The sequence below is a fragment of the Heliangelus exortis genome, chromosome 1 (assembly GCF_036169615.1).
Source record: "Heliangelus exortis chromosome 1, bHelExo1.hap1, whole genome shotgun sequence".
Taxonomy (NCBI): domain Eukaryota; kingdom Metazoa; phylum Chordata; class Aves; order Apodiformes; family Trochilidae; genus Heliangelus; species Heliangelus exortis.
In genome coordinates this window covers 146889947-146914189 of record NC_092422.1, presented here as the reverse complement: position 1 = coordinate 146914189, position 24243 = coordinate 146889947, and the positions used below count along the sequence as shown (strand labels likewise).

Here is a 24243-nt window from a genome sequence, read left to right as displayed (position 1 = left end):
TTCATCACTGTTGCCACAATGACCTTTCTGAATTTCGATGGCCAGTCTGGGGAAAGAGAGAAATGTTACAGCTTTGCTCTAGAAACAGCATTCCCTGGCTGAAGTTATTTATTGCATCCTTGTGATACTCAGCCTGTACACAGAACTGGCAAGCAGAGAGAAGAAAAGCACAGGAAAACCCTACTACATGCCTCAAAAAACCACCCTAACCATTGATTACTTATACCAACCCACTAAAGAGCCCTCTTCTCCTTCCACCTTAGCTAATCCCAGTATTTTTGGGACCTGCAAAACAATACACAAACCTTTGGCCTCTTCCTCAAATTTATTTCACAGGGCTTTAGGATACAAATTGTAGATCAAATTTATAGTAGGATTGCTAAAAAATTAAAAATTCCAACTGTGCACAATTTCCTCTGCAGTGCTGGGTTCAGAAGAAAGAAATGATGACACTCAAAAAGGTCTTCTGTTGCATCATCATCCCTTTTTGGGTTTTGTTTTGTTTTTTTTTTTTTCCATCTCTTTTCACTCTTCCTGTCCTGACTTTCTTGGGGGTTGCAGGCCTAGCCCAGGGAGCACAGCACCAAGGTCCTAGGAGGGCAGGTGATTTCCTGACACATGTAACCTGCACACATCATCTCAGGATGCAGCTCATCACCTCCAGACACAGCTGAGAACCCAAACTGTTCCTTCGTGCTCTGCCAGCCTCTTTTCCTGTTGGGATCTCCTGCTTGGAAAGGTGCCTTCAAAGCTGGGCACACACAACCCCAGCAGCCACCCTGGTCATGCTCCTCAGCACTCCTGCAGCCTTTCTGGAGTCTGCTTTCCCAATTACAAGTTGGGGGGGAAATTTTCTTGCACATCAGGAAAGCAGAGATGCAATGTTGCAGGGTGGTCTGCCTCAAAAAGGGAAATCCCTTTTAGTCTTCTGCTTCCCTTTGCTAGGACTTCCTCCAAAGAGTCACAAGGTGAAGTGCAGGCTGCTCGGGGCAGCTAGGGGTTGCTCCAGGATCAGTCTGTGCCCTCCTCCTGCTTTATGCTGCTGACAGGAACAGGAAGCTCTGTGACTCCAAACTCCGCTACTGAGGGGTCAATGGTTTCTTCCTTCACCTGCACAGCAATGACTGGCAAGAGAGAGAAAGGGAAAAGTAAAAATCAACCCATGCTGCCTCACTTTACCTGCAGCACCCCACAACCATCTCTCTTCATGCAGATATTCAAAATGTCCCAAGTTTTCCACCCCCTTCTTGAGTGTCCCTTAACACAGGGAGCCCTGTCTTGCTGGCCCAAATCTATCCATGGTCACACCACTAAACCCTTGTGGCATATAGCTGTCTGCTCCCAAGAACAACTTCTCCTAGTGTTAAGGGTGGAAAAAACAGCATGGTCCATTCCCTATGTGCCTGGGCCCACACAAACCTTTTTGTGAGCAGCATGGACCTTCACAAGGTGCACAAAGCACCTCACTTTCCCTCTTCCCCAACACCCACTCAGGCTGGGAGGTGCCCCAGCAGCCAGATGCTCTTCGTGGTGCTCAGCATGATGGGCTGTGTTCACGTGCTGTGACAGCCCTTATGGGGACCAGGATGTGACAACACACTTTTGACACGTCTGTTTTTACTTTCCTCCCTCACTGACCCCACACAGCCAGACTGCTCAGTATGGCAGCTAGGCCCTCAACAAGTATCAGCAGTATCAAGATATCCAGATGGACTGGTGCCACCAAACTTTCTCAGGAGGCAAACCTTCCAAGAAAAAGACAGCAAAGGCTTGGAGACTCCCTCTTGACAAGGAGTCACATGGACTAGACAAAGGTCAAGGGGCACAAGTTGATTGTGGGGAGATTCCGACTGAACACAAGAGGAAAATTTTTCACTATGAGAACAGACACTGGAATGGTCTCCCAAAAGAAGTGGTGGGTTCCCCCATTTTGGAAAGTTTTAAGTCTCAGCTCAATGGGGTGGTGGGATATATCATATAAACAATCATATTAGAAGGGTTGGACCATATGAAGGGACTTGAGGTCCTTTCCAACCTAACATTCTACACTTCTGATTCCACTCTGTCTGGGTAAGGACATTTGTCATGTGCTGCCTTTCCATGGGCACCCATGACTTAATGGACGAGAGGCAGCACAGACCTAGGGAAGGTGAGCAGCACGCAGGATGTGCACAAGAGGATTGCATGTGGCTGCTGGGTAGAGTAACCCATTCCCTTACTTTCATCAGGTGCTGGCTCCGGCACAGCCTGGCTGGAAGCTTTTGCTTCTCGTTTCATCCTCGGGGTGGAAGGCTTCTTGACAGTTTGCCTGATGTTGCGGGCTTTGGCAGATAATTTTTTTCCTTAACAAAGAGATAACAGAGCATGGGGAAAAGTGTTTCTTTTCTCCTGGAAAATCAGCAACCCTGCTCCACTGAAAAACCACACACCAGGGACCAGCACAACCGATCAGCAAGCTACATGGTCTTTAGCTGCCAAGGTTACTCAATAGAGATGGCCTACTGGATAAAAAAAACTCTATAGTCAGTGTCTCAAAATACACTCCTCCATGTTCTCCTTCATTACAGACACGGTACTTCAGCATGTGCTTAACTTCTGAGGAGCAGGTCCTGTTGGAATCAGTCTGGAGTCACTTTGCTTACCTGTCTGGGTCTAGTCCTAGGCAATGAGCATGTTGGCTCCAAGGCACGGGCTGGGTAGCATTAATGTTTTCATTTTTAGCTGACGTTTTTATTTAGGTTGAACATCTTTATATTCTTTAGATGCCCTTTCCTCTCCACCCCCCAGGAAGGACTTTCTTGCCTGTCTATACATGATTTGCCACAGCTACTGCAACAATGACAACAACAATGACAAGATGAAACAATAACATGGTCCAGCCCCACTAACAGCCTCTTCAGCCACCTGAAGGCCTTTTTCCCCTCAGCACAAAGCAGGCAGGGTTGCTCTCCAGCTACCCTCCAGCTGCAGCAAACAATCTCCTTCCGACCATGGACAGAGTGGGGAAAGCAGCACAACCTCACGCCTGGAAGCAAGCACCAACTATACAACAGAAAACAGACTGAGAAAAAGATCCTTCCCAAACACAGAGCTCTCTGCTCTCCTAGGCAATGGGGGCAGTTAAGGAGGAAGAAGCTGTGTTGCCAAACCCACAGCTTACTGCAGGCATCCACAGCAAGAGAAGGCCTCTCTCTCCTAATCTGACAGGACATGGACAGGGTTCCTCTAACTGGGCCCAGCCTGCGAGCGAGCGGGAGGGCACTAATCAAACATCACTCACTCTTCTTTCCATAGGGTTTCTTCTTCCTCTTGGGCACCTCCTTGGCCTTCACTGGAGTTGTGGGCTCTGTCATGGAGACGAGAGGGAAACGAAAGCCAAATCCCATAACCAGTAGGTAACTGGGATGAAGTGACATAAGTGAGAAACAAGATACACCCGTCCCCCCGAGCCAACGCCCTCTTCCCGAGACAACCATCTGAGGGGAAAGCAAGGCTCTAGCCCAGGGGCTGTCTGTGCTTCCAGGCGAGGGCCCAGGTGCCAGGCTAGGGGAGAGGCCCAGGAGAGATTTGGCAAGGGCAGTAAAGAACCAAGACTCGTAGCTTGGGACAAGAAGGAAAATATCTGCAAAGGTGAGGCAGTGGCCTCCCTGCGACAAGGGAAGGAACAGACTCTTGAGAGGGATACGCTCTTACCTTTTACAGAGAGAGTCAGAGAACTGACGAGAAAAGGGAGCAGGGGATCAGCTCCTCCCGCTACCTGCCCGAGGTTGTAGGTATGCTTAGAAAGAGGGAGCTGTGCAGGGACAGGACCACCTGGAACTCTACCCGACTTCATAGGAGCAACCCTCTGTTGGTGTGCAGGCGGGGGAACAGAGGGAAAACAGAGCCAACCTCAAATCTCAGGCTGTTTTCTCCTCACAACAGACTCCTTTCTCTGCCAGCTGCTAGAACGTGTGGCAGCAGAGCAAGACTTACGCTACTGAGCGCAAATCATGGAGGCAATTTTCTCCTCCCTACAAGGCCTAAAAAAAGGAGAAGCCACTCACAGAGCAGGAGGAAGGAAACCTTTGCCTCTACTGTTCGAAACCACAGTCAAATCTTCTTCACTCACCTGGAACAACAGGTGGTTGAAGCTGGTAGCCTGTCAGCTCACACCACCCCACAGGATAAATGTCTGGAGACTCGCAGTCCACCCACTGGTCATACTCGTTGTCCCAGCCATCAAAATGGATGCTGAGGAGACGATGGACAACGCGCTTCACCGTGGCCACGCAGATAAGCCGAGGCTCCATCAGGTCCACTGCTTCTACCTTCATGCCTGCCTTGAAGCCATGGTTTGGACAGTCCTGGGTACAGGAAAAGTGAAAATAAAAAAACCACCCAAGGCCATTGCATCCAACACAAATCTACACCTGGCCACCAGCACCCCAGAACAGCGGCAGGCTTGCCTCCAGCTTAAACCACATAGAGAGAGAGCAAACCCACAGTCACGAAACAGAACCAACAAGCTGCGTAACAGAAGAGGGTACACACAAAAAGATCCAGGGACAGCTGTGTCCTCAGAGCACCTCAGCTCAGCCTTTAGAAACAAGATCCTGACCAATGGGGGAGCAGCAGTTAAGAACAAGCCATCAAACCCATTAACCTGAGATAGCCCTGGGAAATCAGAAAGATGGGTGCAGGCCATGGTGCTACAGCAGTTTTGATGATGCAAAGCAAGACCCCTCATCCCAAGTGCCAGATGCAAGTCTACAGGCAATAAGCGGTGCAGAACCCACCAAGAGCCTGCAGCTCTTGGAAACACTAGAGAGCCACAGGTCACACTCAAAGGGGACCAAGGTAGCATTATATTCACAATGGCCTAACACTGCTCATCCCAACCAGCCAAACAGGGGCTTTACTTGGAGACCACACAATTCTATGCCTTGGGCACTCCTCAGACGTAAGTGCTAAGTGACAGAAAAGCACAGTCCAAGTAGAAACACTGGATACTGACTACCCTGAGTTCAAGAAGGCTTTTGACACTGTCTACGCTGAGATACTCTTAGAGAAGCTGATGAAAGCATGGGCTAGATGAGGAGACAGTGAGGTGGAATGAAAACTGGAAGAGTGGCCTGGCCTAGAGAGTGGTGATTAGTGGCAGGAAGTCTAGTTGGAGGCCAGTAATTAGCAGTATACCCCAGGGGTAAATACTGGGTCCAATACTGTTTAACATTTTCATTAATTATTCAGCTGACATAACAGGGTGTCATGTCAAACTTAGCAAGTTTTCTGGTGGTAAAAAACTGAAGGAGAGACTGATGATATACTAGAGGGTTGTGCTGCCATTCAGAGGGACCTTGACAAGCTGGAGAAATGGTCTGACAGGAACACCTCATGCAGTTCAACAAAGGGAAATTTAAAGCCCTGCACCTGGGAAGGAACAACCCCAGGCACCAGCACTGCTCAGTGACTGAAAAGCAGCTTGACAGAAAAGGGCTTGGGGATCCTGGTGGACACCCAGTTGAACATGAGGCAGCATGGGGACAAAGATAGCTAATGGTATCTTCGGGTGCATTAGCAGGAAAGTTCCCAGCAGATCAAGGGAGGTGAACCTAACCCTGTAACCCAGCACTGGTGAGGCCAAACCTGGAGTGTTGTGTCTAGGTCTGGGGTCCTCAGTACAAGAGAGATGTGGACATATTGGAGAGGTCCAGTGAAGGGTGACAAAGACGAAGGGACTGAAGCATCTTTCTCATTAGGAAAGGCAGAGAGAGCTGGGACTGTTCAGGCTGAGAAGCAGAGGCTCAGGGGGATCTTATCAATGCGTAAAATAGGCTGAGGGGAGAACGCAAAGATGGAGCCAGGCTCTTCTTCTCCATGGTGCCCAGCAACAGGACCAGAGGTAATGGGCACAAACTAAAACACAAGAGGTTCCCTCTGAACATCAGGAAACACTTTTTACTGTGAAGGCAACTGAGCACTGGCACAGGTTGCCATGGGAGGTTATGGAGTCTCCATCTATGGAGATTTTCAACAGCTGTTTGGATGTGATCCTGGGAACCTGCTCTAAGTGACCCTGCTTTCAGCAGGGAGGTTGGACAGGGTCCCTTCCACCTCAACAATTCTGTGACAGCCATAGCTCTTGTGCTCCTCCTTGCTAACTGGAAGCATCTCTACACATCTCATTTTCCTAGCAGCACTCACTGTGTTGAAGAGCCGTGCTGGAACAGGTTTTGCCTTAGTCTTTTCCAGGTAACTTTCCCAGCTGAAGGTCTTTGCATCATGCCCTGCAGCAGGAATAAACAGTCAGAAAGAAAAAGGCAGTCACGGGGCAGACCAAGTTGGGGAAAAGGCAGAATGGGCAGCAAGGAGGCATAGCAACTGCTTGCAAAGCAGTTTCATTAACCAGCACATACAGCCTGACTTTGGGAGTAAAAAAAAAAAAAGCACACACAACTCCATGGCAGTCCAGCACCCCCCTCCAGTGGGCAAATATGGAGAAGTGCAAGGTGCAACTCTGAACTCTTGTCAGTCGCATATCCAGACCACAGAGAAAGGTGAGGAGAAGCAAGAGGCAGGAAGAATTATGTTCAAAACACACCAGTAAGACCAATCTTCCCCCCCCCATCAAAGGAAGACAGAATAGCACTGGGTGAAAGTCTTCAGCTGCATTCTGTTCACAACACAGAGTAGACCTTATTGGGGTATGATCAGATAAGGCAGCAAAAACATTCCCAGGGTGAGTGGCCATCAGGATTTTTCAGAAATAGTGGTCTCAGATTTATTCATACAAGAATAAAGGTGACTCCTGACACTTTTTCAGTACTGAGTCATGCAGCAATGGCTCTGCCTTCCCACCCTCCTTGTCCTTTAAACCTTGATTCTGCTCTGTTTGGGGATCATACATCTCTCCCACTGGTCCATCAGGAGCTAACCACCATGCCATTAATGTCCTCTGGAGATGTTACTTCCCTAAAGTCCCAGGACTTGGTATATGGGCAGAGCCCAAAAGGACTGGCAATTGGAACCAGCTCTACCCCTATGAAAAACAGGCGGACTGGGACCTTATGGTTTTGATTCACCTGAACTTGATGCCTCTCAGAAAAGCACAGCCCAGCAGACTCTGCATGCAGGTTTGTACTACAGGGCAGTCCAGTCCCAGTCTTACCTTTTGGAGGGGTCAGATCAATGTTGTTCTTCTGACAGAAGTTGACAGGGAAGATGGCGTGCGAGGAGGCATGATAGCAGAACCAGTCAGAGCAATCATCAGATGTGGCTCCATCAATGCTGATCATGAGATACCCATCCAAAAGGACCTGAGGTGGGAGTGAAGGCCATGAGTGTAGAGCTTCATTTGCTTTAAAGCCTCTCCCCTCAAACGATCCTCACAGAAGTCCCCACAGATGGATCACAATTGCCACTGGATGGTAAAATGCAATGTTACATCCTCCAGGGCATTCAGTAGCTTCTCCTGATACGCTGGTCAACACAAACCAACTCCCAAAGGAGCAATTTCTGCAGGACTGGGACCAACACTAAAAGCCTCGTTAAAAGGACTCAGCCATAAATGGCCAGGAGCTCTGTTCTCCCTCAGAAACAGACTTTATTGGCAGTCCAGAGACACTCGACACCAGCCAGGTCATGAATTTGTTACTGGGCAGAAGGGAAAGGAGCCATCTTCAGACCTGCCACTTCCTGAACAGAAACAAAATTTGTCATATCCTGTTACTAATTTGTAAATGGTGCCTAACTGAGTGTGACAGGCATGTCCTCCTCTGCCCCAACTTCTTTATATTTCCAAGTAATGGCTGAAGAGAACATTTCACAAACACAGAGAGCTTTCCTAGCATCTGCTTGCCAAACCCCAAGTGTTAAAGTCCTCTGCTTGGGTTCTACATGGGCAAACAGCTTCTTGAGGAAGCAGGAAAAGCCCAAATCAATACTATGCTTTTAGGACAAGCAACACACCTCACTGAGGAAACCTGGGCAAGCAATTTACTTCCCAACACTAGCACAAAAGCAAAGCTCTCTACCACCTGATCAAGAGAGGTTGCAGGAGACACATCCATCCCTAGCTTCCTACACCAGTGAATCCTGCCCATAATGATACACCACATTTTCCATACAGAGATCACCCCACAACTCTTCTTCCCACCTTTCTGACCTCAGGGCAGTACTAGAGGCCAGTCTTTTGTTCTCCAGTTCTTGGGAGTGTAGAGTTTTCCCTATTACATGTCCAAGGGTGAAGGAAAGGTGGCTGCCAGCCACATACACTGGACAGTTATCTTGAAGACCAAGCATGCTCAGCTTCATGCTGTCCACTTAGGTACACATGGACAACTGCTGATCCCATCAGCTTCCAAAACTTCTGAGGTAACACCCCAATTCTCTTCTCTCCCTTGTGTAAAATCCTGCCTGATCTTACTCATTTGCAATGACTCATTGGGTTTTCTCAGGTAAACACAGCAGAGCACCTTCCACCCACTCAACTTACCTTGCAAACAGTGGCCACACAAATGTTGCCCAGATTCAGGGGGTCAATGGCCTCCAGTTTCATGCCTTGCTCAAACCATCCACCTTCAGCATAGACAGCTCGTACCTAAGGAAGACTCTGGTATACCATGTGCTGCCCAGGGTATGGGACCCTCTCATCCCAACACCAACTGTGCCAAGTGCCAACAGGATTAAAGCTTCTTTACTTGGTTCAACCCAAGTTGGGAGAGGAAAGAAGAAAAACCACAAGAAATACAAGGAGGTAGCCAGACCAGCACTGTGTTTGTATCAGCAGGCTCCTGCCAAGGCTCTGGTCAGTCAGAGAGACAGACCCAGCCCTCAGTCTCTACTCCACAGCAAAGCAAGCCTCCTTCTCATCTCAGTCCTTACTGGTGTGATCCAGCTCCGTGTCTGAACTGGCCCCTCCCATGGAATCATCTTCCTCCAACTCAAAGCTTCAAGGAACTGCTCACCCTTCAATTCAGTTCCTCATTCTGTTCCTGTTTTTCAGTTCTTCCATCTTTCTGTTTTGACCTGCCTTTGCCCAGCCACAGCCTTGACACCCAAAACACCTCACTGCCCCATAGCTGTGAGAAATATAAATGAGCTGTGCTCAACAATCCGCACAGCAGCATAAATAAACCCAAGAAAGGAAACGTCATTCATCCTTGTTTTCTTTGCTCTGGCCAACAGGGTATGGCAGACTTGCCCTACCTTCTTAAACAGATAGGGGACAGCATCACAGTAAATCTTCCTGAAGGTGGGGTGGCTTGCCATGTCACTGCGTTTTTCTTCTGTAAGGAAGAGAAGAAACAAAGAGATGTGAGAAACTTGCAGCAATCACAGTAAGAAAACACACTGGCTATTAATTTTCTGGTAAGAATTCAGTTGCTATAAAAGAACTAGATCAGAGACCACGAGAAGAGTACTAAAGAGACCTCGTCAGTCCCTCTACACCTTCTCATAACATGGTCTGTGATGCAGGGCTTCTGCTCAAAAGCAGATGGATGATCTTCCTGAGCCCTAATGATGACATCTTGACATGAAGCTGTAATCATCAGAGGGAAGCAGCAAGGAAGAGACACAACCAAATGGATCAACAGGGCTCAAGACTTTGATTTTTTTCTTTTCTGCCCATGTAAGCTGATTGATCAGCTGATTGAATTCCTGTCAGGTCCAGAAAAAACACAACCTGATGGCATCCAGTCTTACTGAAGCCAGCATGGATTTCCTCAAAAAGTCTATAAGCACCTGTGACACTGCAGTCTCCATTCTCACACTGTGGGGAAAGACTATTTGCTTCAGATAAGAAACCCTACAGTCTCCCTGTCCTGACCTAAGGCAGATCATTGCTGGGCTTTTATCTACCTAGGGAGAAAAACAGCAGACACACTTCATAAACCTTATCTGTCAGGCACTGAGGCAGCTTCTTGGCTCCCACCATGTCAAGACCGGTGTCAACAGTAGGGTCCAGACAGTTCACAGTAAGTCAGAAGATGCTTGTGGCCTGATCCCTACCTGTCTTCTTTATGTTGTGTCCCACTCTTCGTGACCAGCCCACAGGATGGATGAGAGGACTCCACATGTGGCACCAGAAGTCATCATCGCTGTCACCGTCCTCATAGAGGAGTCTCAGTCTGCCCCCAATCACCGTGTCCACCACTGCCATGCGTGTCCGGGACACGTGGTTCTTATCCACCACCTCCACCCGCATGCCCTGCCGGAACGGGTACTTCATGCTCTCTGCCATCTGGCAACGACCAACAGGAGAGGTCACACTTGGTTTCTTCCTTCCCCAAACACTTCAGAGAAGAGCTTTCCCCACAGACATGCTGGCCAACCCTCTGTGCTGCTGACACCTCTGGCAAGGGACACGTGGGGGTGAGTTCCTCAGGACAGGGAGCTGCCAGCCCCACACGAGACAGCATGGTGGGACACAAGCACCCGAAGTCTCCCCTGTCCCGTGGCCCCAGGACAGCTACCTCCAGCCTGGCCCAGCAGCTGTGCTCAGACAGAAATTTGTGTCAACGTTCAAAGTGTGAGAAACAGATGTCAATTCTGCTCAGCAGCATCTGAGTGGGGAATTGCGTGCCTTTTTCAGTCATGGGGAAGGCCATCTGGGTTTCAAGGCTGGAAACAGCCACAAGCGTAGCTTCCCAAAAGGCAACAGATTTTCAGCTGACTTAAGAGGTCAGGCTTTTTTTTTTATTATTTTTTTTTTTACTCTGATCAGAAGTTGAGTAACATGATCTTCTATCTGCCAACTCCACCTCCAACACCAGAGTTACTTGGCAGACTGACCCAAAGACACGGGCACACAAGAAGAGTCACTGTCTGATTTTTAAATTTTTTTTAAACCTTCAGTTTGTTGATACAGCCTAGCCCTACTTATTTGCAAATGTCCAAAGGTGTTTATAAAGTATCTGACATTTCAGCATTGTGATGCCAGAATACTGTGCAGCAATGAAAAGCCACAGCTTCAAACAGAATCAGGACACCCAAAAGGGCCTACATTTGCATCCAGAAGAACCTTGAAGGGAAAGTCTGTCTTTTCCATCTCTTCATGTTCGTTAGGTGGGAGTGGAGATGGTGGGAAGAGAAAAATACCAACAACATCTGTCCCTCTACCACTTCCCTTTTGGTGTGAGCTCTCAGCCGCAAGCTGAGGCCCAGGAGCAAGCAGCTACAAACTTCCTCTCAGCTTTCTGAGAAGGAAAAAGGGAAATGCAAGCTATGTCCATGTCCCCAACTCAGCGTCACCAATTACCTCACACATAGTGAAACCCAACATCTGCCTTCCTGCCTGCTGGCTCTGGGACCACCTTCCTACCTGTGGTTTACAAAGTTGCAAGTGACTCCTCTCAGTGCAGGCTACACAAAACAAGGACAGGAAGGAGCTACAAAGCTGGCAAGGCCATGGCACAGCTGCTTCCATACACCTCAAAGGAGCCTCTGGCCCTCTCCCTCTCTGCAGGCTGCTGTGCAACCAACACTGAAGGCAGAGGTTTTTCACCCTCAGAAACATTCCCCAGCATCGAAAAAGGACAGGGAAAGGCAAGGCTGGAGCTGCACTGGCCTCTCCCTTCAACAAAAAAGCAAACTCCTCCCCAGTATTTTCTAGCAATGGTTGTCATGACAACTAGCTTTCAAAGCCCATCTATGGCCCAAAGAAGAAATGGTTGTGCCGACCACAGCAGCAGTGCCATTACCTACAGGACCATGACAGCTGTCTCACTGCCCCTGCCCTGCCTGGGTTTCAAAGGGACACAGTTGCTGCCCACACCAGAAGCAGAAGCAGAAGTGATGAGCTGCACACCCATCTCTTGGCTCTGGCTTTATTTCTGCCTATAAAATGGCTGCCTCACAACATTTACCTTAATGTGGAAATCCACTGGGATGGTTCTGGCTCCCACCAGCTTCTTCATGAGGTAACTTCTCCAATCAGTGAACTTGGCATGGATAGCTATGTATGCACAGGGAAAAAAAACAATTCTTTACGACCAAGGAATTAGAACACCACACTACATCATCTTTCTTCCTCCCTGAGAGTCCACCTGTATCAGAAGGTCTTCTTCACATTCAGATCTCTACCTGCTCTCAAGGCAGACCCTGTTCTGCAAGCCCACCCTCACAACTGGCTGCAGGGGATCACCATTACAGGACAGACTGGACCAAGCAGACACCAGATTCCACTGGATGTGGAGGTGGTATTAGAGTAAAAATATGTGAGCCATACCAAGCAAACCTCAGCATGCTAGAATTCTGATAAACTGGCATCCCTCTCTAAACTGTTAGTTGAGCAGAGGCTGGATCCCATCTGCTTGCCAAAGACACTATCCAGGATACGGGACAAAAAAGTTCCCCCAAAGATAAAGATAGCCACCACATGGGTCAGAATGAAGAACAGCCACCTGCATTAGTCTCTGTCCATAGGTCTGACACCAGGTCTGCATTCAGCACCCCCAGGTCAAACACAGGAAGGTTCAGAGGGAGCAGTCCAAATAGTCTCCAGTTTCCCAAAGTATCAACTGTTCCTTGTAACTCAAGAGCACAGAGCTGTGGTGCCACATACTGTTGGAGCACCTGTCCCACTGCACGAGGCATAAACCAAGACTCCTCCATGCCCAGGCACATGCTGACCCCTCTCATTCCACACTCACTTTGTGGTGGTACCAGGATTTTGCTGTTGATGGCACACCAGCCAATGGGGTGAATATCTACTGTGCCCAAATTGCACCAGAAGTCATGGCTGGCATCATCCTCAAAGCCCTCATATCGCAGAAGAGCCCTGTATCCTGCCAGGACAGAGCAGAGAAAGGCATTAGAGGCCAAGAATTTCTCCTTTTCCCACACGACAGCTTATTCCCTTTCACACAGCCCTTGGAGCTCTGCACAGGTTATCAGAGCTGAAGGCAGAACCACTCTTCCAAAGAGCCCAGCAACCAGAACAGGAACCAGATATTGGTTTTCTCCCACCCTCACACTGTGGTATGTCATATTCCAAAATCTCTCAGCAATTGCAAAGCTCCTAAGAGCTGATGTATTGCTTGACCAACTACACTTGGCTCTCCAAGGCTTCACTCAGAGATTAGCCATCCCCAGCTGTCAGGAATTACATTGGAGACACACCTACAGTCTGGATGACGGATGCAATCCAGTAAACACGGCTGGGGAGCACAGCATCACTGTTCAGCACTTCCACTTTCATTCCTTTCACTACATCATCCCACTGATCGAAGAGGGGCACCTGCAGGATTGAGACAACATCAGAAGAAGGATGTTGACAGTCAAGAGAACAGCTCAGGCCCTCAAAGCCATGTCTTGGGCAGCTACACTTTCATCTGAAGCCTAGGTTTGCATACCTCACCATTCCTGTAAGTGCTTGAAATGCAATCAAACAAAGTATCTCACCGGGGTGTTCACAGAAGACACCAAAAGACAGAACACTGTACAGTAACACATACATTTCACTGCCAGCTGCTCTATTATCCCAAAGTAGCTTCTTTAAGGTATCAAAATCCCTAGTCTTCCCACTGCCTCATCTTCCTGAAGTATTCTTCAAGAAACACAGTATTTTACTAGTATTATCAGAGGTTGCAACTCAAAAGGACCCTAACAAGCGAGTCTTAACACAGAGAGGTTGGCACTGCTGTAATAGCTACTGTCATTTCTTCATGGCTCAGCCTTGGCTACTCAGCCTTCAAGGACTGCAAATCAGTACGACAGGAACCAGACATGCTGGAGTGGCAGTCACTGCCAGGCTCACATAAGCAGAGTTCCTCCCTGCACATCACCCTGAGCTGTGCTCACCCACACAAACTGCAAAGGCAGCTGGGAGCTTTCTGCTATCCCCCCACCAGTAAGAACTTATTCTGTCCCCAGCCAGCACTGGGCCATCACCACCATCAGTACTTCTACCAAGTCCCCCTCTGCTTCTTCCTCCACAACTCCTGGTCCCTCCGTGGGACTTCCATTCTTGGTTGTGAGAAGCCCAAACTTCTTTACATCAGGTGGGCCTCAATAACCAGCTCCCCAGGTCTCTCTCTCCATCACTTGTCACAGAAGTACAAGGGAGCCCCATGCACATGGCATGTCCCATGCACACTACAAGACACGGCAAAGAAGAACTCACATGTTTGAAACAGCTGACAGGAGCTGCCTTGAAGTCATGCTCCTGCAGGTACTTTCCCCAGTCAAAGCCCAGGACAAGTGCTATAAACAAACACAAGAGAAAAAAATCAGGCAAGATTATAGAAAAGGCACAGAGCACTCAGTGGTCTCTGGACTACACCTCGCAGCCACATTGTAGCTGCTCTGGGACACAGCCCATTACATAGGGATTCAGTGCTCCAGTGTCATTTCCCTGGTGAAGAACTGAACCCCAGAAAGTGCACAGGGACCAGCTCCAGCAGAAGGCACAATGTATTATTAATCAAGTCTTGCTGTCACTTGCTTTTGGGGAAGCAGGGGCAGGAGGGGCTAAAAAAGGGGTTAAACTCAGCCTAGGGCAGAGAGTGGAGACCGCACCATACCAGCGTTAAACCACTTATCAGCTTTGCCTCTCAGCAGCAACACTGCCAGGTCATATCAGCAGTGCTTGCTTCCCCATAGGGTGCTGGGAAAATCAAAGTGAACCACTAGGGTATTAATCCCACAGCCACTCCTGATCCATGCCTACAGCTCTGCTCCAGCAGCAGCCTGCTCAGGAATCCATCCCTGGGGCTGACTTTTGCCCCAGGACAGCAGCTTTCTACTCCTCCAGCTGCAGTGACTGGCTGCTCCTCAGGCTGATCAGTGAATGAGGGGGCTTAAACACAACTCCAGGCCTGCAGTAGGGCAGCGAAGGGCTGGGAGCAGCAGGGTACCTTAGGTCAGCTTTGTCAGCACCCTGTGAGACACTGACCAGAGAGCTTATGCTCCAGGTCAAGTCACACAAGCAGCAAGGATGAGGCTGTGCAAGTTGGATGGGCAGGAGCCCACCAGGGCTCTGTCAGCACTGGCAGGGGGAGAGATGTGCTCTGTGTCCTGTGTCAGAGTGATCCACACACACATCATTTCAGTACTCAGCAGGGTACCACAGGAGAAGGGCAGCACACTGGAGAGCTTATAGCCCCCCAAGTGTTCCCATTTCTGTGCCTCCACTAGCTCCATCTCTCCACACCTCCCATACTCACCATCCTGGCCTGTCAATGTCCCATCTGCCAGCTGCCCTGTTCCCTGTGAATGGAGGAAGGCCCCAATTTTGGCTGACCAGGCTGCCTTGTGCAGGACTTTAGCTTTCTTTGTTGGTGGCTTCCCCTACAAAAAAAAAGAAGGAACATTAGGGGCACAGGGGAGACACCAGTCCATATAGCTGGCAAACAGGGCATGCATCAACTCCTTAGGATGATTTTCAGGTTACTACAGTTTCTACTGATGCTCACAGGAACAAGAAGAAACAGCAGGTAAAAATATCAATGTGTCCTTCCTCAGCTTCTAAAGGGAGCATCACCTTTCAGCTGGCATGCTTTCTCTGGGGACTTCAGGCAAGAAGAACAAAGCACTGGTAATGGCAATCTGAGCTTTAACTAGAGAGCAACCATCCACACCTGCACACAGGCTCATCCTGCTCTATCCCTAGGGAATAAGGAAGGGCTTGGACTCACTTGTAGTCTGGCCAGGATGCTGGCCTTCTTGGAGTTTGAAGAGTAGCTTCTGGAGCAGGAGACACTGCAGAAACGTTTGGTCTTGGAGAAGAAAGTCTCCCTGGTGCCCACAATCCCACACATCTCACATACAGCTGAGAAGGAAAGCATAAAAATGTGAGTAGCTGGCAGGGTTGATATGTTACAAGGACAGAGCTGAGCCCAGGTAACCCTCATTACACACAGCAGCACCCCCAGAAGGGACCTATTTTCTGTAGCCCAGAAAAATCCAATGTTCCTCACTCCAGTGTTGCTCCCAAAGCATACTCAAGGTGAAGTCACATCCTTGTTCTTCCCATCACCCAAGTGCTTTAGGTAGAACTGGCAGGCAGGGCAGTACCTGGCTCGGAGCCGCTGTCCTCTGTGAGCTGGCCTGTGGATGGCTGGTGCATGGGAGAGGCTGGAAGCTCCCCAGCTTCCCGACCTGCCACCTCATCGTCACTGGACTCATCCAGACAGGAGCTGCTGTCACTGCCCATGCTGCTATGGTAGCCCCTGAAGCTGTCGTAACCCCCGGCAATGTCCAAATCATCATCCTCGTCATCATCATCACCTTCCTCCTCCACCCGCTCCAAAGATGAAGTCTTGTGGCAGAAGGTAGACACTAACTGAAAAAAAAAAAAAAAGCCAGTCTGCTTTAAAACAAGAGATTTTTACACCATACCCCACAACAACCCTGCCTTCACTGCTAGGAGGCCTCTTAGGACCAGGGAGAGGCCTCAGTGTGAGCAATGAGTCCATGCAGACCTCAAAGGCAGGAGTCTGAATCCCCAGAGGGGAAGCTGCTAGCCCTGCACCAGGTCACTTCACAGGCTGCATTCTGCTCCCCAAGAGGTAGCAACCAACCACAGAGCTGCAGCCATATAAAAAAAAAAGTTTGAGAAACACAGAAAGAATATAGAGGACTACACTGCCACACCGATGAAGGTGGAAGAGACTGTGTCCTTCCAGACATTGTCACTCCCAGCACAGCTGCACAGCACAGCAGTGCAGACATCACCAACACTAAAGTCACCACAGACCTGTAGTGCAGAGCACAAAGCTGCACGCTCTGCCCACCACAGCTCACAAGACCAGCAGGATGTCAGCAGGACAAATTTGACTCCAGAGAAAGTTCATGTTCTTTGGAAACTGCACAGTTGGTATCTGACCTGAGTTCAGAAGCTGCACCATCAGGATGACAGAACATTTGTTGCTCTGAGTTTTTCCCTACGACCAGATGTCTCCACAACTAAACAACTTCACTATCACTTTGCACCTGCTGTTGCCATTAGAGAGAGGCAGTGATCAAAGTGAGAGCACAGAAATCCAGGCTAGAATAACCTTCAACTGGTCTCCAAATAAGCACAAAAGAAGCTGGGAAAAGGTGTTAGTGGCTCATGAAAGAGCAGCAAGAAGTCAGCACAGGAAACGACGGATCAGAAACGCTGGATGGATCAGATTGGAACAGGCACAGGAGGCATCAGGATGTAACTGTTCATCCAAGCACGCAACAAAAAAAGATCAGTGGCAAGTCCATCACCTTCCAGTGTTAAATTTCATCCAATCTCTGGCTCCTGGGTATTATTACAGACACACAAACAGGAAAATCAGACTTCACTCACTGCTGTCTCTTCACATCCTCCCTGGCTTTCACAAAAAACTGACCCAAGGTACCTAGGAAGACAGAGATGCTCTCCTGCAGATCCACATCTTCAGACAGTGCTCCTGACGTCTGAAAGAACGGAACTCCTCAGAAAACGCATACTGATCACTTTCCTGCCCCTTTCTGGGGGTGCACTTCCCTCTGGCTCATGAGAAGTGGGCATCTTAGGATCGCTGCTCTTCCAATGTGAAACTCGCACGAAACTCGCGGACGTGCTTACAAGCTCCCAGGACTGACAAGCGGGGACAGCACCACCCGCAGCCTCCTCAGAGAGGCGAGGAGGACGCAGAGGCCCATCCCTCTCGGGACAGACCCATCATCACCTCCAGCACCACCCCGGCCCCCGGCAGCGCGGAGGCGGGGCGGACGGTCACCACAACAACACAGCGGCCAGGACGAGGCGGCCTGGAGCTCCTGGCCCGCTGCCGGCCGTGGGCAGCCGTTACCCCCGTACCGCAGCGCAGCCGTGACGCCGCTAACACAGCCCAGGCCTCGCCCGCCTTCCCTCAGGGCACCGAGGGGCTCGGCCCGGTGCCCCAGGGCTTTCCCCAGCACCCTGCGGGCAGGTCCTGAGCTGTAGGAGCGGGCAGCCTCCCTCCGGCACGGCACTGACCCCACAGGAGCCCCTGGCCTGGCCCGGCCCAGCCCGACGCCGCTCACCTGCCCCTGATCCTGCTCCATGGCTCCGAGGACGCCGCTAGCCCGCCTCATGCGCGAGAAGCACACCCCCCCTCAGCGGCGCATCTGATTGGCGGGAGCCGCGAAAAGAAAGCCAATCAGCGGGGGCCTTGTTCTCGCCGCTCTCCTCCGCGGGGCGCGACGGGAGCTGTAGTTCTTTTCCTGCCGCGGAGGCGGTGAGGAGCGGCCATGGCGCCTCACGGCGCTTTCCGCCGGGGGCGGAGGAGGGGCCGGGCAGGGCTCGTCTCCTCGGGGCATGGGGCTGTGGAGTGCTGGCGGGCACAGTCGATGCCGCTTTTGGGTCTGGATTAGCTCTCGGAGGTCCTGAAACTTATGTAAACAACAAAACAAGCAAATGGAAAAAACAAAACAAAACAAACAAAAAAACCCAAAAAACAACCCCCCACAAAAGAACCAAACCACAAACCACAAAACAAAGCAAAAAAACCCAAAACAAAACCCAAAAAAGCCACAAACAACAACAACAACAACAAAATTCACAAAAATCCCCTCCAAAACAAACCAACAAACCCCCAAACTTCAGCCGGGCAGGCAGATGGCGATGCCCGGTAACCATCAGCCTGTGGGTGCACACGTAGCAACCCTGGAGATGCCCAGCTGGAGCTGTGTGTGTCTCAAACATAACCTGACTTCCTAGAAACCTGGGTAAGCAGGCTCAGGATTTGGTTTTACCTAGCGTCACACGAGCAAGGCCACTGTCCCTGTCCTCCATCACTGACATAACCAACTTGTCACCAGGGCTGGGGAACCATCAGTGGGTGCTGGCAAGCACTGCCAGGCAAGTGCCCTCCCATCCTGCCCTGCCGTGTCCAGGAATCCCGGTAAATGACCCACGCAAGTCAATGATGCTGCTCCCCACATTCATCAAATGATCTTCCTCAGAGATTTCATACATAAAGAGATGCTTTATTTCACAAATAAAGTATCACCTATGCAAAAGAGGCCTTCAAGTGCTTACTGGGCTACGCAATTGGTTTTAATTTTTTTACGCTGTTTATAGCGTAGCTCCTTCATAGTACAAATACTTCTCTTCTTTTTGGCTTTTGTTTTTACCCCATGGAAAAGGAGTGTGGTCTTGGTGGTACTGGCAGTAATATCCCTCACCCCTGCTCACTGTCCTGAGCAGGCAAAAAACAAGTGTCTCTCTGTATGTCTCTGGCACAGATTATCTTCTACACAAAAGCCAAGTCCCCTGGAGTTTGTTCTATTTCCCATTCTACCCTTTGTTTTGTTCCCACCTTCATTATGTTGACATCATAAGATGGAAAAAAAAAAAAAAAAAAAAAAAAAAAAAAAAAAAAAAAAAAAAAGAGAGAGAGAAAAAGAAAAAAGAAAAGGGAAAAAAACCAGAAAGCCTGTACTGAAGGTTCCTTCTCTGTACAGACCTTGTAGTTATTAGCTGAATAAGTAATATGTGAAGCACACACAGAGTTCCTTTCTGTGCACCCAGTACAGCCTTCGTTGCTGGTGAAAGTAAGGCAGCATGGAAAGGTTTGTTCTAAAGGCTTAGCAACGTTACAGATGGACACGGATTGCTCTTCCAGACAACCCAAAGGTGCCAAGAAGAGGTGACAGTCTGTCGCTCTACATGTAAAGGAGCATCACCATCAGTGTGAACCACACTCAGATCCCTGGGTAGTGACTGGGGGTCACAGCCTAATTACAGAGAGACAGTATTGGGAAGCACTCAAAGCCTACTGACTGCAACTTGATCAGCAGGTTTCCCTAGCATCAGTGGTCCTCCAGTTTCAGGTTTTGCAAACAATCCTCCAGCACTGTTACATAACAGAGAAACATTTTTAAAGTATTTAAATAATGTAGCTGATAATTAAATAAATTACAGAGGCTGCTATTCCTTTGCAAATAGTGCTAGATGGTGCACTGCATGACAGACTACAAGGCTGTTTCCAGAAAAGGCTGTACAAGACACATAATTAAAGGTTCATTAAATCTTTCCACTGAAATAATCTTTCATGTAACATGTTGTCTTACGTTGCTGGTGTGCATCCTGCTTCCTTCCCAGGGTGGAAGGAGTAGCACTGCTCCCTCAGGTCACAGTCAAGCTGGCTGAAGCCTTCCTGAGACCTTGAGCAAAAAGGAGTTCTGTCTTGATATAGAACAGGTTTAAAGGCAGCCCCAACGCTATGGCTGTTCATTTGTCATTGTGTTTTAAATATTGTGGTTCTTTTTTAAAAAAAAACAACTGTTACTTAAATTCTTTCATTTTAATTTGAATCAGATTCAGATTGATTAAGGAATACTTATACTCTCTTTAATAATAACAAATTCGTTATGTAACATTAATGGTAATATCTTTGTAGAGCCAGCTCCTTTCTTTAGGGCTGTAAGAGCCCTGAGAATGTCAAGAACTCCAAATCCTAATTAGACTTCTCTGTGCCTGCTGCTCTGGGCCTGGTCTCTGTTTTCATACCATCTGAAATAAAAATTTTAGAAAAATAATTCTGAAAAGGCTGATGTCAGCTAAAAGCACAGAATGAGTTCAGGATGCAAGGGTTCAGTGCTGTAGGGCAGAGGCCAGGCTGTTTTCTCATAGAAAACAGGCACTCACCTCCCAGCTGTACAGATGGAGTTTTTTATACTTCAGCACCTGCTGTGTCCCTCATTATCACAACTTTCTTTAGGAGCCATTAGCACACTGGGTCTTCCTGCTTGTCTACTGGGACTGTACCCTCACCCATACTCTGGGACTGGGAGTTCATGCTCCAGATCTCCAGGCTTTGTAAACCCATCCACTGCTCCTCCGAAGCCTCCTTTTTCGGTTTTCTACTCTCTGTCATTTCAAAGAGTTCATGAGAATCCTGGTAGTGCATGGGCAGAGCTTCACTTCCAGCAACATGTGGCAGCCATTCCAGTTACAGGGCCAGCTTCCAAATTCCTGAGTGCAGTGAGAAGTGGTACATGGCTTTAGTAATGCTTTTCCTCTTACTTCCTATTCTGACAGCATAAGAAAAAAGAAAACACTGCAAAGGTTCAATTTCTGTCATCAGCACTGGGTGAGGCAGCCATTTTGAAGAAAAAATGTTTATAGACTTGTAACCTTTGATCATAGGTTTGTAATACAGCCCTCAAAAAAGGAAAGTAAGGTAGAACATCTCAGAAAACCAACAGGCAAACGGAAGAAATAATAAAAACCCAACATGTTCTGCTTAACTTTTTGACAGACTAATTTTACAAAAGTAACTGTGAAACCAAAGAGAAAAAATAGTGAAATGGTCACCACCATGATGACAATGACAGCACAGGATTCCTCTGCCCCAGGTAGTCAATAACCCACCTGTTCTTACTTGCAGACATCTTACTTGCAGGCTGTGGCTGTCCTATATTGGGCCTTTGATTCATAGGAGCCTGTGGCATGCCTGGAGCATTCAGGATCATGTTTTGGTTCTGCAGCCTGGTTCTTCATTCCTTCAGCCCCTTCTGAATCTTATAGATCTTCTCTGCTAGCAGGTGACAGTACTCTGCCTGTTGGGGAGGAACACTCACACACATTTTGCCTTGGGTGGGGGTAGCTCTCCCTTTGCAGGGGTTGTTGTGCAGACAGGATGGCAAAAAAAGGTCACTGTGGGCAACCATTAGGCCAACACCAGACATTGCTTCTCTTGTGTCCAACATCGATGTGGAAGAATCACAGTGAAGACCTCCACACTCTCATGTGACTTTCATTTCTGCTTTCACTCCTCTTCCTTCACAACCCCAATGGGATCCAGGCAGACATACACGACTGGATGACAGAGGATGGCCCCTCACCTTGCTGTTTGACAATTTATACGTATTTCCTTCCACTTTCTGAGCATATACCACCATATTCCCCATATGCCAGTCCTTCAGTGCTGCAGGGTTAGGAGTAGGAAATATGGTTTGGATTCTGGTGAGTAGGAAAAAAGCACATGTGACTAGGATGTCCCTAGCCCAGGACATCAGCACTAACCCCAGAGATCTGAACACAAGCAAATCTTTTCAGCAAGAAAATCTTCTGACAGAGCACGGCACTGCTACTGCTCCTGCTCCCGCTCCTATGGGATGCTGCCCCTGTGCAGATGGCTGGAGCACAGCGTGGGACACTTCCAGTACAACAGCCCCAGTCCAGCAGATGCAGCTCCTTCTTTTGGGCTTTTCTCTTCTCATGGACCCTGACTAAAATCACTCTCTGGCCCCCTGGTTTTGGAGGCTGGGCTTCCTCCTGCCCTACCCCACGCCCTCCAACACCTCTGAGGCAACAGCTCACCAAACAGATCATTTTAGTATTAGCTACTCACCATTTATGAACAAAGTAGTTTCAGAGATCCTGAGTAATGTCTTCATGCCATTGCTTCTGCCTCCCCCCTGACAGGATGAAGCTTCCTGACCCCAGGCCAAATATCTCAGGTTTGATAGTGACTTAACACTGCTGCAGTTACCAGCTCCACAACACCCACCAGAAAAACGTCAACAAAAATCTTCAGGGACAGAGTTTCCTGAGGTGGTGTTGGAGGGTGTGGAGGCTGCTGGTGCTTGTGCCTACCTGGGGCAGGCTGGGAGAAGGCAGGGGTGGGGAGGATCCCTCAGCCCACATGGTTGTTGTTGTTGTTAATTGATTAATTTACTTTATCTGTTTAAATACCCCCTATTGATTTGGGTTGATCACTAACCTGGCAAATGCAACACACTCGGCGTGTGCGCGTGCTGCATTTCCTCAAGTGAAGGTTGAGATTTAGAAATAAAAACCCAATTATTTCCCCGTTCCAAGCCTGTCCGGTGAGAGGGAGAGATGAGTTAAAACTGAGAAGTTTATATCCCAGACAGTTAAGTACTTACCCCACCTCAGTTCACAGAAAAATCTGGGTTTTGAGTGCTGCCTGCTTCCTCTGCAAGCCTGGGAAGCATCACCATGCCCCATTTTCTCAGGTGGGTCACACACATCTCATGCTCCACAGCATGGCTGTTAGAGCAGGAGAGTCATCATCTTCCCAGCATACACCTGATCTTTGAAATTTCTTCTGGCTATTTCTGTATGTTTGGGAACACTGGGCACAATAGAACAGGTACCAACTTTGAGTCCCTGGGGTGCCATTTATATTCTGCTTCACTCCCCACCCCAGTCATTTGGAGAAGAGACATCTCTGGACCAGCTGCCTTGGGGTCCCTGTCTCCTACACCAACATCATCATGGGCAGAGCATTGCCAGAGAGGCAGTGATGAAGTCCTCGTGCTTGAGCACAATCCAGCAGGACAATTACACCACTCTCCTCTGCTGCTTTAATGTCTGTCTTCCACCTCGTCAAGGGCAGCTGAAGCTTCAGCATGGCTCCTAGGGACTCCTGATGAGCTTGTCTTGCAGGTTGCAGAATGCCAACTGGGCTGGGCAGCATATGCTGTGGGTTTCAGTGGCTACACTAAACAAGGACAAAGACTTGTCTTTCCTTTGGGTTTGCATGTTTCAGTGTAGACCACAGACTGGAAGCTGTTTTGGGATACCAATGTAAACAGCAAGTCCTGATCTTTGGCTGGACAGGTTTGTAATCTCCACTGCAGCTGTGATCAAAGTGAATTAATTTCTTGACTTCAGCTCAGTAATGATCCAGCACCACAGTGGGTAGCTAGTGCCTCTCCTGTGACATGTTTTCAGCTCTCCTTCCCCTAGAGGAAGTTTTCTGATCTTTTTACAACAGAAAAGAAAACGTGCTGCTCAAGAAAGGTGCATGAGCTGCGTGGGGAAGGCCATCGCTTTGCTCCCTCACACACCCCCACATGCCCCTGGAATACAGAATCCCAGCATTGTCATGCTTGGAAAAGACTTCTAAGATCACCACATCCAACCTTCTTGGGCAAGACACCTCACGTGGTCCATGGTCCAGGAAAGGAGCTGAAAATGTCCAAAATACCTGCCCCAAGGGTCCTCTTTAGAGAAACTTGAAGTTACTAATCTACTGCCAGAACAGCAGAACACATTTACCCAGGAGGGACATGGGATTCCCTGACAGCTGCAACCTCAAGAAAGCAAGAGAAGAACAAATGGCTGAAGCACCTTCAGCTTAGGGAATTGAGGTTGCTATGAACAGAAAATGGGGCCCAGGCTTCCAGTGCTATGTCTGCAGTCCCCAGTCCTGCCCCACAGGCCCTACTCTTGTGTCCATTATCTCCAGCAGTAGTGAAGGGGGCTGGGCCTTGGCTTACATGGCCTCATTTCCCAGCTAAAATTTAACACCTAAGTTCTGCATTCCAGACCCTTGGAGATCTTTT

At 48.9% G+C, this 24243-nt stretch overlaps 1 protein-coding gene and 1 long non-coding RNA gene across 6 annotated transcripts; both read right to left on the bottom strand.

Moving 5' to 3' along the window:
• Positions 1 to 306: 306 nt before the first annotated feature.
• Positions 307 to 18076, bottom strand: L3MBTL2 (L3MBTL histone methyl-lysine binding protein 2). Of its 2 annotated transcripts, XM_071731962.1 has the most exons (17): positions 17965 to 18076; positions 16000 to 16267; positions 15621 to 15754; positions 15150 to 15273; positions 14108 to 14187; positions 13105 to 13222; positions 12636 to 12770; positions 11850 to 11938; positions 9994 to 10225; positions 9190 to 9269; positions 8477 to 8581; positions 7151 to 7298; positions 6187 to 6269; positions 4112 to 4346; positions 3281 to 3346; positions 2220 to 2342; positions 307 to 1124 (listed from the first exon to the last, which is right to left on the bottom strand). In XM_071731962.1, exons 1-17 carry the CDS (start codon positions 18013 to 18015, stop codon positions 1012 to 1014), a joined length of 2184 nt encoding a protein of 727 aa, XP_071588063.1. In that variant the 5' UTR covers positions 18016 to 18076; the 3' UTR covers positions 307 to 1011. The 2 variants fall into 2 exon arrangements, with proteins under 2 accessions (XP_071588063.1, XP_071588072.1); XM_071731971.1 differs by lacking the exon at positions 3281 to 3346.
• Positions 18077 to 18819: 743 nt separating this feature from the next.
• On the bottom strand, positions 18820 to 23804 carry LOC139790303 (uncharacterized). 4 transcript variants are annotated; one of them, XR_011723453.1, is made up of 3 exons: positions 22281 to 23804; positions 20573 to 20899; positions 18820 to 19778 (listed from the first exon to the last, which is right to left on the bottom strand). It is a non-coding gene; the product is annotated as an uncharacterized lncRNA (long non-coding RNA). The 4 variants fall into 4 exon arrangements; XR_011723450.1 differs by lacking the exon at positions 18820 to 19778 and adding an exon at positions 20214 to 20437 and having other exon boundaries at positions 22281 to 23803; XR_011723452.1 differs by lacking the exon at positions 18820 to 19778 and having other exon boundaries at positions 20214 to 21889.
• Between the last annotated feature and the right edge of the window lie 439 nt (positions 23805 to 24243).

Coding starts and splice junctions, on each gene's coding strand:
- L3MBTL2 (XM_071731962.1), bottom strand. CDS start 18,015: ATGAGGCGGGCTAGCGGCGTCCTCGGAGCCATGGAGCAGGATCAGGGG. Junction 15,274..15,620: donor GCATCCTGGCCAGACTACAA/GTGAGTCCAAGC, acceptor TTTTTTTTGTAG/GGGAAGCCACCAACAAAGAA. Junction 13,223..14,107: donor CTGTCAGCTGTTTCAAACAT/GTGAGTTCTTCT, acceptor TCAATCCTGCAG/GTGCCCCTCTTCGATCAGTG.